Source organism: Ochlerotatus camptorhynchus, unplaced genomic scaffold (assembly GCF_037179485.1).
Source record: "Ochlerotatus camptorhynchus isolate MF236.1 unplaced genomic scaffold, CSIRO-AGI_Acam_v1.1 ptg000306l, whole genome shotgun sequence".
NCBI lineage: Eukaryota > Metazoa > Arthropoda > Insecta > Diptera > Culicidae > Ochlerotatus > Ochlerotatus camptorhynchus.
This window is the reverse complement of record NW_027040794.1, coordinates 212,516-235,476: the sequence shown is the minus strand read 5'-3', so window position 1 is coordinate 235,476 and position 22,961 is coordinate 212,516. Positions and strand designations below refer to the sequence as shown.

Below are 22,961 nucleotides of genomic sequence, written 5' to 3'. Positions count from 1 at the left end.
TTATATATCTCCGAAACCGGAAGTCAGATCGAGAAAAAATTCAATAGCGATCAATGGCGCAATGGGGCCTATCGAACGAGATATCAACCATATTGATCGCATGAGCCATCTCGTAAAAAGCTTGCCTAGATGAAACGCGTCCACATACGCACATACAGACATCAGCAATTTTCACCTTGCTGGGTCGATTTTTCATATTCAATTTGATTCTACGATGTCGTAATTAAACTGTCGAGCCAGATCGCACCGAGTTCTATCGATTAAGAATGTTTTATACAGGTGAGCACGGTGTACACTATAGGAGGTGAGATATTCCGGAAAATGACATTTGCGCGATGACGTCATTGCTATCCATCTCGTAAACAAGCGCGAGAGAAAGCAGTCTATGAGCGAAGTTAGTGTTTTCAATGCAATTTGCTTTATTTTATTGCTTTTATTGTGGATAATATAGTGGCTTGTGTTTTCTTCATTTAGTTAAAATACTGTACGGCTGGTGTTTATGATGCGTGATGTTAGAAATTAAAACGAGAAGCATTCTGAGCTAACGATTTTCTTTCTAGAGAGCTCCTGGTTTCAGCCTTCGTTTCGACCACTCCGTATTCAACAAAATATCTTTCAGCCTGTAATCTTGCTCGGAGAAATGTTCCGAGCAGATTTTCAAATGTTGTTGCGTATTTAAATTTCTACCGCAGGCTTCCAACCACAAAACTTTCAAACTTTCCTCACGCGGAAACCAAAAATACTTTAATTGTATCGAACACAGTTTATTCCCTTCGTAATTACTGCAGTTAATTACAGCACACTTCACCATTTTCAACAAATTAAACTCGCACTGCACGGCATAAAATCTATAGTGTACACCGTGTCGCACTACACAATTCGCGTTGCTACGGTTCGCGCTGTTGAAAGATAGCAATGACGTCATTTGTTTACATCCGAACCAGATGTTTACTGTCGGTAGTAGCCTGCCTTGTTATGTATGCCGTGCAGGTGAGATAGCTTGTGTGGATGGCTATCGTGCGCAGACGGCTGGACGTGTGAAAATCGATTCTAATACCTTTGTTACGCTAGTAACAAAGGTAATATACACGCTGCCCGGGGCTCAGAAGCAGCCATTGCAGTATAGCCCTTATGAAGAAGAACCACAAAGGAAATGTGTAACCAGCCTAGACAAAAATCACAGCAGATTCATCCAATTTGAGTATCACTGCTCAGACTTCATGGTTCAGATCCACACTTCACATATATATTTGCTTGACTTCTAGTTGTAGAGCCAAAGTCTTGATATCCTTAAAAAAAAAGTTCGCTCGAGCAGCACCCAAGTAGAGAAAAAAAAATTAGAACAGCCGTTAATTTCCCTCTCTTGTTTTCTACCTCTTTCTTTTCCTCCCTCATTCTCTCTCATTCTCTCTCATTATCATATTTAATCATGCTGCATCTATCACTGCTGTTTACGATACATCAATATGTGAGCCTAAAGTGCGCCCCACACGACAGAAGTTTTATCAATATTTCCATCAATATTTTCAACAATATGGTCGAGGGGTCATCAATACAGAGTCGCTCCTAACTAACATTGTTGTAGCCGCTGGCATATTCCGAGTCAAATCACAACCACCTTTACAAAAGATGCCATAGGACAGGCCCCATTTGCTGCTGTAGTCAAACAGAAGGGGAAAATGAGGGGAAATATTGAAATCAAACTTTTTTGATTTTGCGTCAATATGAACATCAATATATTCGTCGTCAATATTTGCCCGTGTGGTGCTTGCTTAGGTCTAAAAGTTCATCGTTCGACATTTTGGACTTAGACTTCTTGCGCCACCTCTAAGTGGCAACGAAAAAATCTCAATTTGTGATATGTTACTGGGACTTCTGGTGGGAGGTTGTATACTCATTGATTGGTGCCTCCAGCAGGTGACATGCATACCTCGACCAATCGGCATAATGAAAAGTTAATTGTTCACGGTTGTTCAACAACCCAAGTATCAAACTAAACATCTTTTTATATAATAACCAGAAAAAGCATGTTCTTTAAATGTATTTTAAATGATGCAGAACATCTTCCGTGTTTTAAATGAGCTATTTAAATGTTTTTTTGCAACTTCCCTGATTTTTTCGTTCTCGAAGATGATAATTTTTGGCTTTGATCTTTAGAAGTTATATAAATGTGCTTCTTACTTTCATAAACCTCAAATTCCAAATTGGCTTTGACGTTTTCTTTATAATTTCTATACATTAATTCAACTGAAAAAAGTGTAGGTTGTCATGAAGGAGTTGAAATTATAATGCAGATGAGGCTTCTAGTACTTTTCAAAACATCTTTATGGCGATCCAAACGCATTTGTTCTAGAATATTATTATCTTGTCATTGACAAGCACATCATAGATAGTAAGCCTAAGTTAGTAATCTTTCGAAATTAGTCTAGTTAGGAAGCTACAAATCTATCACGCCAAGGACCAGCGTTTGAATATCATGCTTCAACCTTTTTTTTATTATATTTTTGTCATTAAAATGTATTGATTATTATGATGTTTTCCAAAACTTGCTATAAGACCATAATCTATTTTTACAAGCTCCTCCTATCGCTTGGTTTTCTTCCATGTGTGAGAACTTGATGGATAGTAAACGTCGAATACCTGATTTAGAATCCCATGTTCAGTTTGTGTTTTGGAGCATTATTTTTTGCCATTTAATTTGATTGGTTATTACTATGTTTGTTAAAACATGTTATATGAACAATGATTTGTTTTATAACGATTCGAAACCGGCGCTTTTCAGTTGTATAAAAGTATGAAATAAAGTATTTAAAAAATTTAATTGAACACTCATTTACGCCAGAGAGCAGTATTTTAAACACCCTTATGACAAGTTGTGTTGCTTGAGAAGCAATGAAGCAAGGAATCTTCTGATTTGAACTTGATAAACATAAATTTTTCCTACGCAATGCGATATGTACACAGCAAAAAATAAATTTTAATATTACATCCAAGAGGATGCACTTCAATCATGTCGAAAATCTCATTTAATTTTTATGGCCATAAAAATAAACAAATGCAGTAAAAGTAGCGTAATGTCAGTTCATGTACTGTATTAATGATAATTTTATCCTTTTTGGCAAGTTATATTACTCCATTTTTTCGACACAGTTGAAGTGCATCTACTTTGATGTGATATCAAAATTATTTTTTTGCTGTGTAGCGATCGATCCGCGTATAGCGCTTTCACTAAATTTGCAATTTCATCCTTAGGTGGTCTTGCCGAGCCATGTGCGTAGCTGAACCTAATCGTCAGCTTTATTTCAATTGACATCTCCAGGGCAATGGCAAAAGCGAACGAACTTCAAACAGAGAGCAAGCACTGCAACAATGAGTTACTATCGAAAAACGGACTAATCACCAAAAAAACACACAGCTGCTTGTGTTGACAGCATATTGAAAATGATACTATATTCATTTTGAGAAAAATGCATTTAAAGTTTTCAAGCGCGATATTTCAATATTTGGCAACACTGCACATTATTAATAAATTCAAATTTAGATTTATTTGTCAGAATTTCTAATTAAAATAGTACCGAATGCTACATGTGCCTTGATTCTTTTAACAGATATTAAAAAAATATTTTTTTCTTGAAAATAACGAAAAAAAAAAAAGTTATTGCTCCTTTGGGCCGAGGGGTGCTCCGATCAACACTAAAATTTGGTCACTCAATATGATCACTTTTAATTTTGACTTTTAATCCTCATTTGATTTGGTAATTTGGTGATTTATATGGTCAGTAGCTGTCAAAGATGATATATTTGAATTGTAATTTGATTTGAGGTGGCAGGATTCACGTCACTTCTAGTCTCAAGACAGGTACTCACCGGAACATATTCCAGCCTTTATAGCCGACACCAATTGACCGGATCCAAAAACATTGTGAACTTGTTGGATCCAATTTGGTGCAGTGGTTGACTCGAAACCGATCATGCAAATTTTTTTTATCACACACAGGCACAAAATGTGTGTGTGCAAGATCACTAAATTGGTGTGTTGTTATCTTCCAGTTTGATGATGAAGGTATAATTTTGAAAGTGCTGCACTATTTATTGACCACCCCTCCCATCACTTTTACTTTCGTACATTTCTGTGCTTCACTAGGGACTACTCGCTCCAGTTGGCGCGATATTTACGATCGATGATCCTCCGGTTTCGGTGTGGGTCCGTGTTTTGTCTTTTATGTCGCTACTTATCGGTGCCATTAGACGGGCGTGCGTCATCATCATCATCAAACATCATCAGCACCAGTTGATCGTCAGGTTCATATGTTTCTTCTTTGTGCATGTTGCAAAGGGAGTGGTGACTGCTGCAACAACAGCGGATCCTAACATTTGATCTGATTTGGGTCAACCATATGGTTGATGTCGGACGCCATTCATTCGTCCGTTTGTTTTAGAACTGCTAAGATTAAAAAAGATACATTCGATGATTGACTGTATGTGGGACTCGCATTTTAATCGTCATGGTGGGTCGACGGATGAGATCGTGTACGTCAGAAATGGACAACCGATATAACCCATCGATTGTTATTAGCTGATCATTTGGATTCCTGAGTTTTGACTATCAAAAAGTGTGTGTGTTCGTTTATTAAAGGATTTTCAATGACTTCAGTCATTTCCAGCCTTGAAGAAGAAACAAGTCTAAAAATACGGCGATTGCGCTAATTCCGCATAAAGTGTAATTAACAGCGACTATAAATCACTGTCCGCGCTAATGTGCGAGAAATCCAAACAGAAACATTCACTACTTCCTTATGTGAATACACTTGCGGTGGAGTATTGCAATCCGATCCAAAACGTGCACATTTGTCCGAACGAACTGATACGCTCCGATCAGTGCAAGTGTCGATTGAAACGAGTCAATTTCTTATTGCACCAGCTAACAATCCATCATCGGGTAATGTGTAAGACGTCAGTCAATTTTGCTCCTCGGCGAAGATCCGTTTGAGCACGCGAATGAGCTCACGCAATGTTCGCGGTCGAAGACGATTTCGACGACGTCGGGAGTTCAAAATGTCAGATGATAAAGTGCCTGCAGGCCATTTCCTGTGTGTTCCACTGACACCCTGCGCCCTTCTATCGGTCGGTCGGTCTCGGAGCGGAAAGGAACGTGAGTGTCGAAGCGGTTAACTTGAAAATAGCACACACGACCAGTAGCACACTTACCTCCGGCAGCCGGCGGCCTAGTAAAAGGAGCGTGCAAGAGGAAAGGCTAGGGATCAACAGGAGGACCGTGGTACTTCGAAAGGCGATTGTTCGTCTAGGCATCGTCATAGGTACCTTACTTGCATACATACACCGACATGCAGTAGGAAGCGTTTTGGTGCTGATTGAGAATCGCTCACTCAATGGACTGTGAAAATGGCACGTTTGTGCATCTGTTGTAAATGGATGTTTGTTCACAGTTGCTTCATTCATCGATCGATCATTCATGACTTTCTGTTGTTGGTTTTGCATTGCAGTCTGTTTACTCGCGCTCGCTGAAATAAATCAAACAGAGCGATCTAGTTCCGCAGCATGGCAAGGGTTCAAGTGAATGATGACATCTTGATCTAATCAACTTAATTTTACCTCTTCGGAACGGTGTTTCAAATTTATGGAATCATTGACGATTGCAAAACTAACGTAGAACATGATGTCATTTATTCACCCAACCGGGAATTATACACACTAAGATTATTTCACAAATTTCTGTGAAATTTTACCGCAATATCAACAGTTGAATCAGCAGTTATTCAGTGAAAAATTACAGGAAAACTGTGAAACTGATTTTGTATTTGTTCCGCAACCCTCAACTCCATGCAGTTTCTTTAAGGAGCATCCACAATTGTCATATTGGTATGTAAACACTATCTAGTTTACTCTAATTAAAACTAGGGACGGGTAAAACTGGTCTGCAATGAGCTCGTAATAAACTAAGAAAAAAATTATCACATATTGGCTTTTGAGCATTACGTTGAATCATAACGCTACATTGAAGTTTAAGTCTTTGAACTTCGCTTTCTTCAACAAATTGTATGATATTAAGCTAAAACAACTAGTCTTTATGAAAATCTCAATCATTGGATCGAAACGCTGGCGATAATAATAATGTTTACAGCACTTTTTTTTGAGCCGAAAAGAAAAAACTAATTGTTCAAGATCTTTAAACTTCCTAGAATTTTAGACTTTTCTGAAGTTTTCTGTGCTTTCCTGAAGTTATTGAAACTGTCGTAACGTTCTACGAACTTCAATAAAGTTTACGGAGATTAACTAGCCTACGGCTAAAAATCTCCTTAATAAAGGAAGAAAAAAAAAATCAATAAAGTTCTCTAAACGTCCCTGAAGTTCTCAGAACTTTTTAAAAGTCCCCTCAATTTTCCTAAAGTTAATTGAGCTGCCTTGATGTTCTTTGATCTATCCTGAAGATCTTGTAGTTCTCCCGAAGTATTCGAAGCTTTCTTTTTAAGCTCATGGAACTTCTCTTAAAATCTTTTAGTTCCTTGAAGTCCTCTGGATGCGTCTGAAGTTTTTAGTTCAATATTGACTGAAATTTTCGAAACAATTTCGAAATTTTTGGAATTTTCCATGACTTCTCGGACCTTCTTGAAGTTCTCGGAATATCCCTGAATTTTTTTTCCTTGATTTTTTTTCCGCCGATCTTGCTTTTCATATTGAGTACCAATGCTACCGACACCAGAGAGGCAGATCCCACACCTGAACCCTACCTATCGACCCATCAACGCATGAACCGGGGCCAACGGCTTTACTTCCCTTCCGAAGGAAGGCGAGATCAGAGATTTTATACCTTAGAAAATAACGGCGGCACCGACTGAGATTGAGCCCAGGGCCTTTGGAGTGCGAGGTAATAACACTTACCACTACACCATCGGCGCCGCTGTCCCTGAACATAATGAATATGCCTTAAAATATCTAAACATCTATGAAGTTCTCTAGACTCCTCTGCGATCTCGGAACTTTACTGAGGTTTTCCCTGAGCTTCTCGGAACTCAGATCTTCTCAAAGTTAGCCTGAAGTTCTCACAATTCTTCTGAAGTTCTTGGTATTGCCATGAATTAATTGAACTTTTCTGAATATCTACGGATTTCTGTAAAGTTCCCAAAGTATATCTAAGCTTCTCAGGAGATGTATGGACTTCCTTGGAATTCCCTGAACTTCTTGATGTTTCTCGAAAAGTTCCTGAAGCTCACAAGTTTCCCTGAATTTATCGAAACTAACGTTTACAGACCAATTCACCTTCCTGAAAGTCTGGACTAACTTTAATTTTTTTGGAATGCTCATAAATCTCGGAGTATCCCGGAGTCCTAGCTTCTCTGAGGCTCTTTAAACTTCTTTAAAGTTTCTCCGTTTTTTTTTTTAAGTTTACTTAATAAGATTTCTTTGAAGTTTTCTTGGCATTCCTGAAGTTTTCTGGATATCCTTTATGTTCTTAGAACATCTTAAAAGTTTCTACAGTTTCCCTTTTCCAGTCTTGAAGATTTCGAAGCTTTCCTAAAGTGCTCGAAATTTTACAAATATTCTCGAGACTTCGCTTATCCCGTTTTTCTTTATTATCGAGATTTTCAGCCACTGGTTCATATCCCGGCTTATTGCTTATTATTTCCATTAATTCCCCAGAATTTCTTCTGATGATGTTCCTGGAATTGCCCTAAAATTAATGAAACTGCCCTTAAGATCTCTAAGCTTCACGAAATTTTCTGCACTTCCTTGAATTTCTCAGAACTTCTGTAAAGTTTAGATTTTTTTAGTTCACTAAAATTATCTGACGTTCTCAAGTCTCTTTTGAAAGTCTCTTTAATAAAAAAATCTTATTTAATCTAATTTCAGGACGATCTTTCATTTTTGGAACTTTTTGAAAGTTGTCGCTATTTTCCTGAATGGAACTGGATATTTACCAGTAATTCGCCAAACATCCCTGAAGTATCCGCAATTTCCCTGATATTTATGGAACTTCCCTAAGTTCACGTTATTTTCCTTAAGTTTTTTAAACTTAACTGAACTCAACTTAAGCGGCGCCGGTGGTGTAGTGGTAAGCGTGATTAACTCTCACCCCAGCAGGCCTGGGTTCAATTCCAGTCGGCGCTGCCGGGATGTTCTGAGGCATAACATCTCCGATCACGCCTTGCTTCGGAAGGGAAGTAAAGCCGTTGGTCCCCGGTTCATGAGTTGATGGGTCGATAGGTAGGGTCAAGGTGTGGGAGCTGCCTTCCTGGTGTCGGTAGCATTGGTGCTCAGCACGGAAAACAAGATCGACGGAAAACAAATCAAAGGAAAAAAAAAAGAACTCAACTTAAGTTCCTCAGCCGTTCCTCAGTTGTTTGCAGTTCCTGGTGACAGAATCGCCACATATCGCATTGTGGAGGATCGGGGACGATATTTATAAAATTTGTAGCTGAAACAAGTATGCATTATGACTTGTTGCATAACCCGGAGAAATTAATTTTCGATTATGCTGATGGAAAGGCAGGGGATGTATGAATGTCGCTTGAGGGGGCAACGTTCAATACATTCGTGTGTACGATTTGCCAGCAGAATCTTACGTTGGCACTAGAAAAATACTGAAAAGTGAAGCGTTTTATCCGGGAAAAAAATCTACTAGAGCTGGGTCTAAACATGCATACAGGGGAGCGAGGTATATACAAGGATGTTGAAAGGAGAATTCCTCCTCGCTTAACACTCCGAATACAATGCCTCCGGTAAAATGTGTAACGGAAAACTTGCAATGTTTGAAACATCATATCACTTACACAATTATTAATTGAGAATATTCGATGCCTGTACCATTTTTGCATTAGTATAATTGTGTGGCAAGAACAATTATACACTATTATGTCCACGGAAGTCGAAAAATTTTCCCACCTGAAAAAATCCTGGACTGGCCCTTTGTAGCTTTGTGGCTTTGTAGCTGTGCCTTTGCCGACTGAGCTTAGGAAGGCTTCTAAATATTCTTCCTTAGTCTTGAAGATTTTTCTCAATCCAGGATCGTAAAATTTTCTAAGTAGGATTCTGTTGCTTGCTTGAAATTTCTTGTCTTATGCTTCCTTCTAATTTCCTTTGAGTCCTCTTCAGAATTCCATAGGAACTAACTTCAGAAATTCGTATCAATTTTCTTTAAAATGTCTTTCGAATCCTATTCAGAGTTTACTTGGAAATCTACTCAGAACTACCTTGGTATTCAGGTTTCACATATAATCTGTAGATCATCAGGACTACATTGAAAGCAGAGTACACTTGATGTTTTCCTCACAGCTCTTCCCAGAACGAGTTGCTTTAAAATTATCAACCAATTTCATGAGCCTTGGAAATTATGCAAGGTCCTTTTTTTTCCTCTGTTCGGGACCCAACACCACTGCGACCAGTCATTTGATCTGTTGTAGTATATTCCGTGTCCTTAGATTAGTGCATGTCGTATTACTCCATCACTATTGAGAAATGCTGAAGTATTCGATTTTCTTTACAGTTATCATTCTTGCATTTATCGCAAGGTTTCGACTCTAATTAAAAGGTCCCGCTTGTTATACCCTTCGGAATGTTGAAAAATCCTCTGAAGGCACGCCCCTTTGTCAGTCAAAATTGGATTCCTTAGCAACAAAATTAAGGAATGACACCGATAATGACCATGCATCAGAACCCTAGTCTTAACCACATCAAACTAGGAAACAACGAATAGAAGATGTCAATAAAGGAATGGGTAGGAACATGTTGATGTAATGCTCGCTTTAATGAAAGCCGAGAATACCTTTGCACTTTCACAATAAATCACTGTGGTTGAATTTAAGGGTTGCGATTGCTGCAGGATTCGTTTTGGTAAACGATTTACTGAATTGATGTCCTAACGATTCAATATCGGGAAGGAGCTTGAGTTTGAATCCACTGATTTTTGCTCAGTATGCAAAATCGGTCGCCATAAGGCCACCGAGCTCCTTATAAAGACTGGAATGCGCAAAAATTGGTCGACAAAAAAATCGTTTCTTTCAGTCAACATTCATATCACAAAAATCTTCTTATTTTTCTTTTGGTAGTTCAATCCATATATTTAATGTAAAAAATGTTCGTTTATTCTTTTGGTTTGCCAAATCCGAACTGCCGTGCCTTCCGCTTAACCCTTTCCATTACATTTTGCACAGTGGTCTCATCGACCTTATTCCCCGCCGAACGCCAGTTACATTTAAACTGCTGCTCGTTTTCCATGGATTTATTAGTTTTTTGAGATTCCGTTTGACCGAGGCCCAATACCATTCGATAGGGCGGAGTTCTTTTGGGAGGGTTGTGGTTTTTGGGTACCACTCGATCGCCTTTTTCCCATAGTGGCAGCTCGCCAAGTCCAGCCAGAACAGCACAGGTCTATTATGTTGCTTTAGGAATTGTAGCAGCCGCTTCTCCAGGCACTCCTGGACGTATATCTCTTGATTGATGGTTCCCGTAATGAAAATGCCGCTTTGTAGACCACACGTGCATATGGCCGGCCAGACGAGATATTTTTTCGGGAACTTCGATAGTTAGATGGTTTTGAAAATTTCAACCACCTTCCCTTTTCCTGATGCGGTATAAAACTCCTGTCCCGGAAGCTGCTTGAAATCCACCTTCACATAAGTTTCGCCGTCCATGACGACACAGTCGAACTTTGTTAACAGATTCGTATACAGCTTTCGGGACCGCCGACGTGTTTTGTTTGTAATCTCGGTTCGCCACCTTCGCCTACTTAAACGTCGACAACCCTGCTCGTTTCTTGGACCGCTGCACAGTATTATGGGAGACATTGAGCTTGCCAGCGACGTCCCGGATGCACTATGGAGATTCAGGTGGCCAATAAGAAGAAGACCGACTTCTCTCGATTCGGATTCTGTAATTTGATCTCGAAAGAAGACTATTTGATGCATAAAAGCCAACAAAAAGAATTCTCAAAAACGACTCTATAACTGCGATACAGGTAATAGAGTTGGTAAGCCGCAATTTTTTTGTGAAAAGCAGTCATATATTTGAAACTTAATTTCTCCAAACTGAAACAACCTAGTACTTAGAAATAAAATGTAGCTGAAAGCTTAAATCTTAAGCTTTCAAATGGTATATAATCTTTTTTTTTATAAACGATTAGAAAAAGTATGCAATGTAGACCAATGAAAAAAAAAAGATTTTTTTCAGCTTAAAGGTTCAATACAAAAAAAGTTTGTAATAGTTTACAATCGGGACAACATCCACGATTATCTTCAGAGTACCTAGAATGACTTGCAAAAAAAAAAATTAGCTGCGCATAGCTGCGCAAATGAACTTATGACTAGATTGAATATATTTGACTTAACAATTATAATTAGTGATAAATCAAATATTCAGCAGCTTGAACTCGGGCAAACATAAGGTCTGTTCTCGTTTTCTGCTGTTGCTGTAAGGTACTGTAAAATAGCATGGGAAAACCAAGATTAGTAAATCCAAAATGTACAAAATGCATGTTTTATTAGGTTTTACCAGATTCTTAATTTACTGCAACATACACCGGAAGCGTTAAAGCATGTGCGGGAACAAACCTATTATTTACTGAAATTTACGTCCAAGTTAATAAACAATGATGCTGTACCACAGTTGAAAAGATCAGATATAATAGAGCGCTTTCCCGGCGCATGTTAGTAATTTAGCTTCCTGTACCAAAAACAGCATTATTCTTTCAACTCGGTTGTGCCGTCGATATCGAGATAGGTAGAATCTGTATTATTATGTTAAAAACAGAATTGGTATTATGATTCATGCACTGAAATACTAATCTACACGTCCTAGGTATCGATAGAAATTCACCGTACGTACCTACATGCACATAAAGCATGTGATTCATATGAAGCATGTTAGTGTGAGAAGTGATTATTCAAAGATAATATGGAGAACCGAAAAATTATTAGTTTTTTGAGAGGCCCAGGGCACCAAGCTCAAAGAATTGAAAAGACATTTGAGTACATCTGCGAAAACTTCCGAGTGAATAAAAACAAACAACTGCAGCTGAAGCAAAAATTAAAAAATCTTGACTTAAAATTCCGACATCTATGGGAAAAGGCTTACAGACACAATGAGCGTTTTGAGTTTGTTAATAAGAATTTTCTTGACGCGCAGTTTAACATGAAAATATTCGTGGTACCTTCAACTTCATCGGGACGTGGACGGCCATCAAAATAATTCGATGTATCAACCGAGCGTAGTAAACGGCGGAAAATAAACGAAGAATTGATCGATCCAAAAGTGGATTCGATAGAAAAAGCACTTTTGGTAGCAAGAAGAACTGTGTACAATCGTAGGGGTGATTGTTCAAGGCCTTGATGTTGACTTGTAAAGTTCCATCATCTTTTTGCTCCAGAATAGTGAGGAGGGCATCGAATACCATTATGTGATTTACATATATCCAGAACTTCTTGAACTCATAAAGATTTTCGGGACATTGTTTACGACATAATTTAACCTTACTTAATGACCATAACTCCAGAATAGTTTGAAAGCAATTAATAGTTGATCACTGATACTCTACGGGGCTGTCCAGAAACCACGTGGTCCATTTTTTATGATTTGAACCTCTCCCCACAACGTGGTCAAACGTCCATACAAATTTCTGAAAATTTGTATGGATCGTGGTCTTTCGTCCTCCCCCCCTAAATTGACTACGTGGTTTCTGCATGGCCCAAAAGATGCATACTGCGTTAAACATCATTAGTAGGAACCTGATGGCATGTCAAGTACGTCGAAAATTTGCGATTCAAACCACATTGATTCAAGAGGACATTCAGATCTCGACTTGAGAACATTTTGTAGACCTTAAGATATTACATGACTTTAAAAACATCTTGAACCTAACAATTCATACCCATACTATCATAAATCAAAACAAAAATGCATAAAAAGCACGAAAATATTTTTGGCCACCTTCTTCTATGGAGATTCCCCACTGTGGGATGGAGAGGTTAGGATTCCGCTTATATTTCACCGCCACCTTCCTGGTCGTCGCTGCCACGTCCAGATTACGATTGCCGCCGCTTTCAGGCTTCCTGGCGGTCAGCAGACGTTCCCCAAACACTTTTAAAACGTTTGTCATGGTCGATTGGGCCACATCACGCAAATTTGCCAACTTGGCGTGTGAGAACGTCGGATTCTTTTGCTGCGTGAGCAAAATTTTGACACGCTGCTCCTCTTGCTTGGACGTCATTTTGAAAACTGGAGAGCAAATGGTGAAAACTCATTATAGCAAACATTGTATATACACTCAACTTCCAAATGCAGCATTTCAGGTTTTTTATGCATTAATAACAGAAATACACCAATTTGAAGTTGACCAATTTTTGCGCGTTCCAGACTTTATCACAAAACAAGTACGATCAAGCTATCGTTCAATTTGTTTTTACAAGGTTTCGATGATCCCGGCGGTAACTTGACCGACGACGACAACAACTGCTCTTGAAAAGGATTTGATATGGATTTCCGATCATCACGTCTTTCCTTAAACTCAAATATTACTTCTTTTACATACCTGGTCCTCCAACCGAATTTCTTTACGCTTTACATCATATCATCACATCAAAGCATAGCATAGCAAATGCGATAGTACAAATTGTAGGTGGCTATATAATGGTCAACTAATACGTTTCGCAGAAAATATCGTGTGTTGACGTAGAAAAAAAAACACTTGGAATTAATGATTTTCCCCACACAAAAATAAAATCTACAAAACAAGCATTACATTATACACCTGGACACTAAACTGATGCAAAATTTGAAATTTTCGCTCCACAATGCTCAAACGGTTTGAAATCGGGTCCTGATTATCCTCCCAAAATTTGAACTCATTTAGTAAGAACCTAACTTGGCCCAAACCATTTGAAGTCAGTTTCTTATCAAATGAGTTTAAACTTTCGGAGGCTAATCATGACCCGATTTTAAACTGTTTGAACACTATGGAGCGAAAATTTCAAATTTTGCATCAGTCTACTGGCCACATCCTTAATATTGTAGTGGAAGTAAGGTAAAGTTAAGCCAACATCTAATTGAGAAGGTGCTGGGAACCCATATTACCTTCATAGATGTTGTTCAGAATTGAAATAGGCTAAAATTGAATTTACCTTTTAAAACCCATGCACTTTATAACCGTGCAGTACTAGAGTAGGGACATATCTCTCGATAAATCTCTGTTATCTCTTCCTATCATCGTTCCGAATGATCGGGCGAACGAACGTTCGAATGTTTGTAGAGTTTTACTCATAGCTATTCTCTGTACACCTCATATAACCAGTATACAAGAGTCAGATCACTAAGACCGGACCAAAATAATTTCTTTTTCGTACAGATGTCACAGGAAGAGAAGAGTTGTGTTAATGAGAGGTTGAATGATTAGGAAATTATATTTGTCAATATAGAGCATTTGACAAATCAGTAATAAAAATGGAATATAAATAGATAAAATGAAAAGAGCTCACCCGAACGGCCTAGTGACTTTGCAGCGTCATGTTTTGGGAAATGCTTTATTCAATTTTCGTTGAATTCCCGCAATCACGGAAAACCCAACAAACAATTCAGAGTCACAAATAAGCATATAACGGGTGTTCAATAAAAAATGAGAATGATTTCAGCGCTGTCCAGCGCTCTTGTGAGAGTATCGCGACTAAGTTGCGTCGTGCGGCTGACCAGGGCCCCTTCTCATTGACTTTTTATTTGAAGAATAAACATTATGTTTTTATGTTTTCTGAATTCGTTGAAATTTTTTTTTACCAACTTAGTATATGACTGAAAAAATTCTCATTTTTTATTGAACACCCGTTATATTGAATAAATGCTTTATGACAGTGTACAATGCTGAATAAAACGGGCCTTCAAATTATGTGCTGAGATAACCTCATTGAGATCGATAGATTTGACTGTTTTCAATTGATTTAATAACATTCTTTATTATACGTCTAATAATTATTTTCTAGCTCCATTATTAGATTTCATTGCATTGCTTTACAATATTGCTGAATAAAGGTGAATACAGGCAGCATAATAGTTCTTATACCACTATGCGTCCATGTTTTAATTGCATGCTTTGTAAATGCTTTACAAACGGCGTATTCATTCATTATTTCACAACACTGTTTTAGGCTTACAACAAAACGAAATTGGTAGCATAGTGGTTACCGTTTCCGCTTGCCAAGTAGAAGGTCAAGAGTTCAATTCCAGCCTCAACACTTTTTTTTATTTATTTTCTACGCCTAATTAATTTGAAACGTAAACGTAAATCGTATTACTCACGACAACCAATTCATCGATCTATCTAAAAGAATAGCCACGCATCCTTTCCATCGAAATAAGAGAGATGGAGAGGTAACATTGGTCTCATGTAAAACAACTATGAATGAATTAATCATTCTCACGTCTCCTTGAATTAGCTGGAGTTACGGCAGGGAGTGCTGATAGGTATTTAGATTCAAGCTTTTATTGCTTATTTAGTTGCCCATATGATAGCTCAGATGGAAAGGCAAGCGACTGGTCATGGTTCGAATCCCATATAACGCGACATGTGTGTGTATGTATGTATGTAATAAATTTTCTTGTATTTGTGTGGTGGGTGCGTGCTTCGACACAAATAATGATACAACAATCACTAAGGAGAACAACCCTGCTCTGTGCCGTTCTTATTTATTAGATTTTAATTATCCCGTAGTTGAATAATCGTTTAATAAATGTATAATAGTGTGTAATTAAACATTATTTCACATGAGAATCAAGCGTCTATATATACCTTTATACCATCGCTATTTAAGGAAGTAATGATGTCTTATAAACGCTGAATAATCAAAAAATGTATCGAAGAGCTTCTGTTACAACTCTTGTAAGTCGAATAAAAGCTTCTCGACTTACCTTATTTCAACACCAAATATTTCGATGTTGTGGTTTAATAAATTCTCCAGATTTGTGTGAACAAAGCCTGAACAGAAGTTATTATTAAATATAGTACAAGTATTATTAAGCATGCAGTTGAATAAAATCGTCAAGAAGTCGTTTCTTCAATAGGCAATTGTTTGTTGGGAATGCTCTTCTAACTTACCCCCTTTGTTCTACTTGTACGCACAAAAGATCACACTCCTCGCATAATCAAGGTCACAAGAATAATCTTGATTGCGGTTTCTATCTTTATAAAAATTGTATCACACTCCCACGCACAGTAGGCCGTACCAAGGCCTTCTTTATTATATGTGCCTCCCGTATATACCGCGCAATAGCACAATCCATCAACTTCACTGCACAATAGATTAAGAAAACTACGTGCGGAAGGTAGGAGAAACTTAAAACCACGTCAGCACTGATCGACTTCCGAATAATTTTGTTACTAAAGATAAATAATGATCATTCGACTTAATAACCGTTCAACCTAGTGAGCATTTGGCCTGTTTGATATTAAATGGGTCCTGGGTACTCACCAGTTATTATGTCTTTAAGGTTCATGTGATTTTAACATCATCATCACGGAATTCAGAAGCTATACCTTTGACATATCGAGTTATAGAATCTAAATAACATTATTTATTAAAAAAAACAAAGCATCATTATTTCACTATTATGAACTTTCTTGAGCGTCTTCCTGAAAGGTTTCATGCATAATTATATGACTTGTTGTGCTTGACTGCAGATGTGCTCATTTAGAAAGAAGATTCAATGCAAAGTTATAAACATGCGCTAAATAAAAAAAATAGGCATGTCTGAAGTAGACACATTCCATTTAGAAATACAGCTTGTGCAAGCAATTAATTAAGTGTAATCAAACTTTACCTCCCAAATGGCATGACGTCCGAACTCGAAATGCCCGGTCACGCATAATCACTCCACTCTGCTGGGCCAAAGATCGTGCAGCCAACATCTCAAGTGCTTCCCGATTGGATGCGTCTGGTTTTTTGGCATTTCACCTCGGAACAAGTGCGAAAATCTTATAAACAATCTTTCTCCAAATTTCCTCCTCGCGTGGTACGATCTAATGGAATGACTACGGTGTGCACACCCGTTTCCCCCTCAACCGTCGTCGTTCGTGTGAAAGATCAAGAAGGTGGTTGAAAGTTTTCCCAAGAATTTGAACCGCGCTCACCGCCGCCCGCGTGTGAGTGCTTCTTGAGGTGCTTCAAAGAAGTTCATGTGGAAGAATACCGATCGGATCGCGGTGGTATTTACCTTTCCTGTTCCGCTGATGTGAAGAACCCAGTACAAGTCGGTGAGTGGTGTTTATGCTTCATCTCGAGTGTAGACCTATTCGTGTGCATAAATAATAGAGGTTTACCGATCGGTGGTCGGCGGTTGTGGTGTATTTTTCACTGACCTACATTGAATAGATTCAGGTATGAGGGAAAGCAATTCATGCGGCGGGATTGTTTGCTTGCAATGGAACTGGCGTTTTCTTGAAGAATGAAAACTAGCGGAAATGTTTGTAAAATTATAAGTTCGTCAAATGTTTCGAAATGTCAAATTTCCAAGACCATGAACTTCATCATCAAGTTAACTTGAAACCGGTTCCCATCACCATCAACGTCGTTCTTCAAATTGCTTTCGGCAGCTCAATAAATAATTATTAATCAAATATTTGATTTATTCAAGATATTCCATAAATCAATTTGATATGTACATATGAAGCTACGATAAATATCACAAGTTTACAACCGATACGACGAAAACGGTCGAAAAACTCCCGCGAAACCGTTCCTTTGCAGTGCTGGACCCGGGAGAAAAGATTTATGCAAAAATCTTGTAAAATTGGTGGATGGCAGAATCTCCTTCTCCTTTCTTCGACATTGTTTGTCAGGGGGGTGAGCCGAGAGATTGCTTCCAAGATTTATGAGTGACATGGACTTCTGCCGAACGAAGCGATCCGCATCGGTCTTTATCGAGTGGGACAGATCTGTTCCGCATATTTATGATCGGAGAAATTGAATTGCGACCGACCAAGAGAGGGAGAAAAAGCTCGGCGAAAGGGTCTCTCCCTCTTGATCACCAAACGTAGACTACAGTGCTGCTGCACAGAGCGTGTAATTACGAGCTCATAAATTACTTTTTGGCCAATTTTTCAATCCCGCAATCGCCGCGCAAGGCGATTGATACGATCGCGATTATTAGCATTTTGTCATCTCTTGCTTGTTTACATACTTTTGGGTCCTTTTGGAAAGATCGCCCCGGTACAGATAGGGATCAACTTTCTTCGATTGTGTCGGCTTTTGGTATCAAATATTTGAATACGGTTTTCTCCTCTTCTTTTTTTCAGGCTGCAATTGTCACGTGCAAGGATCGGTAAACCGGCTATGCAACCGGCACAGTGGCCAGTGTGTCTGCAAGCCCAATGTCAGCGGTCGACAGTGCAACAAGTGCGCGATCGGATTCTGGAACGTGGATTCCGGTGTTGGGTGCGTCCAGTGCTCGTGCGATCCCAATGGCAGCGACCATCGGGAGTGTGATATGCAAACCGGGCAGTGTTTCTGCAAAGCCGGTGTCGAAGGCATCAACTGCAACCAATGCAAGCAGGGATTCTATGGATTCTCTAGTCAGGGGTGTAAGAGTAAGTATCACCATTGTTCAGTTAAGTTTAGATTTAGATAAGATCCCTTTTACTCGGTCTTATCATTCTTTAAAGCAGGGATGGATCGCTCTTTTGGAACTTGTTTCGATACTTTTTAATATAGAAATCCAATTGAATTTTATGTTAACCCATCTTAAAAATAATAGTTTAGTGCTATTAATCTTCCTATCAAAATTCAAAATATTCGCACCGCAGAGCCACACTCTGTGTTTTCACTGGAGGTGCACTTGAGACTGCTCTCGAGTGTAGCTTCAATGAAAACACAGAGCTCTACCGTGCGGATATTTTGAGTTTTGATAGGGAGATTAATAGCACTAAACTATCTATTTTAAGATGGGTAAACTGAACATTTAATTGGATTTAAGCAATTTAAATTAAAGAGTAACGAAAAAGTCCCAAAAGACCAATCACTTAAAACTGCTTAAAACTGGTCAGTTTTTAAAACCAATTATTGAGCTTGAAATTATTTGTTGTTGTGATATCAGAATTGGGGGTTTTATTCGCTATCCCGATATCCGGACAAGGATCGCAAGGCAAGAGCAAAGGAAGCATCTGAAGAAAGATTTCGAGGACTCGGGCCAGACTAGGCGAGCAGGGCTTCTCCGTAATTTGATAAAGATGGATCTTTCAGCGGCGCCGGTGGTGTAGTGGTATGCGTGATTATCTCTCACCCCATCAGGTCTGGGTTCAATCCCAATTGGCACCGCCGGGATGTTCTGAAACATATCGTCTCTGATCACGGGAAGTAAAGCCTTTGATCCTCGGTTCATGAGTAGATGGGTCGATAGGTGTAGGAGCTGCCTCCCTGGCGTCGGTAGCATTGGTGCTCAGCACGGAAAACAATCGGATCGACGGAAAACAATTCAAGAAAAAAAAAAAGATGGATCTTTCATCGTGTGCATCCATAGCTTACTACGTGAATCAAATTGTTTTGACAGCACACCAGACGTCCAATGGTAATGGCTTTGGCATAGCCATAACTGCACAGTAGTCCAGAGCGGAAAAAAACATGGAAATTGGGTTTTCCGCCAAATCTACTGGTTTTAGCGTTTCGATGTCTTGGAAAGAGTTGTTGGTAGTAAAAAAGTGCTTTTTTTTATTGGATCAGTCATTAGGTTGTTTTCAAAAATCTAACTCTTCAGGGAAATTTTTGGGATTTTTTTTTTACTTCTTCAAAGTTGTAGAGGATGCAAAACCAAGCAACTTTGTCGAAGACGTTAAATTTTTATCTCATCATATACGCATTCTACGAACTGAAACAACTTGAAGGTTATGGTGATTCATGAAAAAGCAGTTTTTTGACCATAACCTTTTTTGCTTTGTATTTAGAGAAAACTGTTTTTAGAAAACTTTTAGACTTTAAAAAACACACATTTTGATCACCTAATTATGACGTTTAGACAACTGAATCAAAAGATATAGTTATTTTAAGGTAAGAAACAAGTATTTTGCAAACGAATATAACTTTGAAACGCGCAAGCCAATTTCAAATCTATTGAAAGTAATGGAAAGAAGAAATTTGGTGAAAAAATGGCAGAGGTATCATTTTTTTTTAACTCGAGATGTTTGAATTAGAAAACTGTCATTTTTAAGGGAAAAATCAATAGAACATGAATAAAAGTGGCAATAACCGGTTATTCATTCTAAAAACTTCTAAAAACTATTGTAAAATAATAGTGACAACTAATCTAAGCTGTTTGCTCACAAAAAATATTTTGACAACTCGTTCTGAGCTGAAATTTTGGAAACAAACAAATTAAAGGGAATTAGTTGCTGTGATTGAGCAATTATGCAATGTTTATTTTTTTAATAACGATCAAGGTTATCACTAAAATGAGTTAAAACAAAATTGAACAACAATTATAGCAATTATCCAAAGACTTCTGACTTTTTTTTGGCGTTTTTGAGTCCTTTTTCAGGATCTTGGAGGATTTAAAATACACCAAACTAACATTTAACACGCAAAATAAACCTCACACCGCCTAAAAGCATTGAATATAACAATTATTGCCTTTGATTGCCCAGTAAGTTAAAGCACATTATTAGCAAATAATAACTGTACAAGTACTTCCAACTTGAACTTAATTAATAGCTTATTCTGCACCGACATATGGTATGTTGTTTCTATCTCAGCAGCATTCGCATCCAGCGATCATTGACGAAATCAGCAATTTCACCCTAGGTTGGTCTCGCAGTTCCATTTTCGAACTCAAAACAAACGTTGCTCTTGACGTCAACTCCAAACATCATCAAATTTTAATTGTTTCAAACAAAAACATGACAATCATCGATCGAGCTGCAGCCAGTGAACGATTTTTAGAACCATTTTCAATGGGTCATCGTGCTGCATTCTTACGACGTGCCCAGTCCACTGTAGTCGCCCAATTTTTGCAATGTGGACGATGGATGGTTCTCCCAGCAGCTGGTGAAATTCGTGGTTCATTCGCCTCCTCCACGTTCCGCCATCCATCTGCAGTCCACCGCAAATGGTACGAAAACACCGTTGGTCTTCCACGAGCATAGTCCAGGTCGCGTAGCCGTAGAGCACCACTGGTCTAAACAGCGTCTTGTAGACAGTCAACTTCGTGCGGCGGTGAATTTTATTCGACCGGAGCGTCCTCCGGAATCCAAAGTAGGCACGATTCCCTGCCATAATGCGTCTATGAATTTGTCTGCTGGTATCATTTTCGGCGGTCACCAGTGAGCCCAAATACACGAACTCATCGACCACCTCGATTTCGTCACCGTCAATCTGAACTCGGGGCGGCAGGCTTACATTGTCTTCCCTAGAACCTCTTCCTTCCATGTATTTTGTCTTTGATGCGTTCATGGCAAGTCCAATCCGCCTAGCTTCAGCCTTCAATCTGATATACTTACGTTTCCGCCATCGTCTCAAAGTTCCGTGTCAAGCCAAGAATGTAATTATCATAATCCGGGGGCAAATTGATCTCTATTTAACGTTAATATTCAAATAAATTTCTTAAATTAACTAAATTGAAAAACTAACAGTATTTAAATCAGTAGCTATGAGGACTCCATGGTTTATTATAAATCAAATACATTTGTTAATTTTAGGATTTTTTTTAAATCTAAAATTTGAAAATATCGGTAGGGGAGAAATGGATCAACCCCTTAAATGGCTACCCAGTGTATTTCTAGTAATTGTTCTTATTAAATGTGGGTTCCATGAATCCGATTCAGCTGCTAAAACCCTTATGCGAAAAGTTTTTACAGCAGAACAGCTGGTAAAGATGTCTTAAAATCAGGCTTGATAGAGCCTCACTCGCGAGTTTGAAATGAGCCGAGCGTAGCATTTTTCTGAGAAGTTGAATGCCTACTGCCAAATCATTCCACTGAGCTTCAGAGCTTGTGAGCTAAGGGGGATAAAATGAGAGTGAGGTTTGCTGCCATTCATGTTCATGTATTCTATCACACGCTCTTACTCTCACTCTGGGTCGAACAAAAAAGTCATCCGGAGTCTCGAAAAGTGCACCTCACGTCAAATCCTCCTCTCGCTGAAGTTCACTCTCCCTCTCTCTCGAGGAGTTTTTGTTTACTTCTTCCATATTCCTGCCCCCCACACACTCGAGGTGAGGGCTGGCTAAACTCGCAGGACAAGAGTGTTTTAAAACCTCCAGTGAGTTTGAAGAGTTTCAGCAAACCTGCTAAAATGAATAGTTGCGCCTAAATGTAGACATTTTTTTAAATCATTGATAATTTTGCTAAAAACTCTCAATTTTTTATATATGAAACATGCTACCATAATTTATGAAATAATTTGGATTTATTGACACTTAATTTATTAAAACATGAGACTTGCATGATAATGAATTCAATCGTTGCAGTCCTATCGTTTGCTTGGATGTTGATATTGTACACAGCAAAAAATTAATTTTGATATCACATCAAAGTGGATGTACTTCAATCGTGTCAAAAATATGGTGTAATATTACTTACCAACAAGAACAAAATTATCATTGATACAGTGCATGAACTGACATTGCGCTGCTTTTTCTGCATTTGTTTATTTTTGAGGCCATAACAAATACATGAGATTTTAGACATGATTGAAGTGCATCCTATAGGATATAATATTAAAATTTATTTTTTGCTGTGTATGCTACATAACGTCAGCTCTATAAAATTGAATTTTATGCAATAAAATATTACATTTTGCTGTGAAAAACACATCAGAGCAATCATTGCAGCATCATGATGATATACTTTTAAGATTTCTCTTGATAGCAGCGAAAATGTTATACGTGACAATTAAAAGTGCAACGTATGACGATTAATTTCACCCCGGTGATCTATTTGCCCCAAGATTACGGTACTTTAAAATTCTCTTCGGTTTTCTTCCTAT

General features: G+C 38.4%; 1 protein-coding gene across 2 annotated transcripts in view; it reads left to right on the top strand.

Moving 5' to 3' along the window:
- Positions 1-22,961, top strand: part of wb (wing blister) — a 409,502-nt gene that overhangs the window by 351,944 nt on the left and 34,597 nt on the right. For both annotated transcript variants that reach the window (XM_065229029.1, XM_065229030.1), the window contains exon 11: positions 18,287-18,577. In XM_065229029.1, the coding sequence (XP_065085101.1) occupies positions 18,287-18,577 (291 nt within the window). The remainder of the gene's footprint in view (positions 1-18,286; positions 18,578-22,961) is intronic.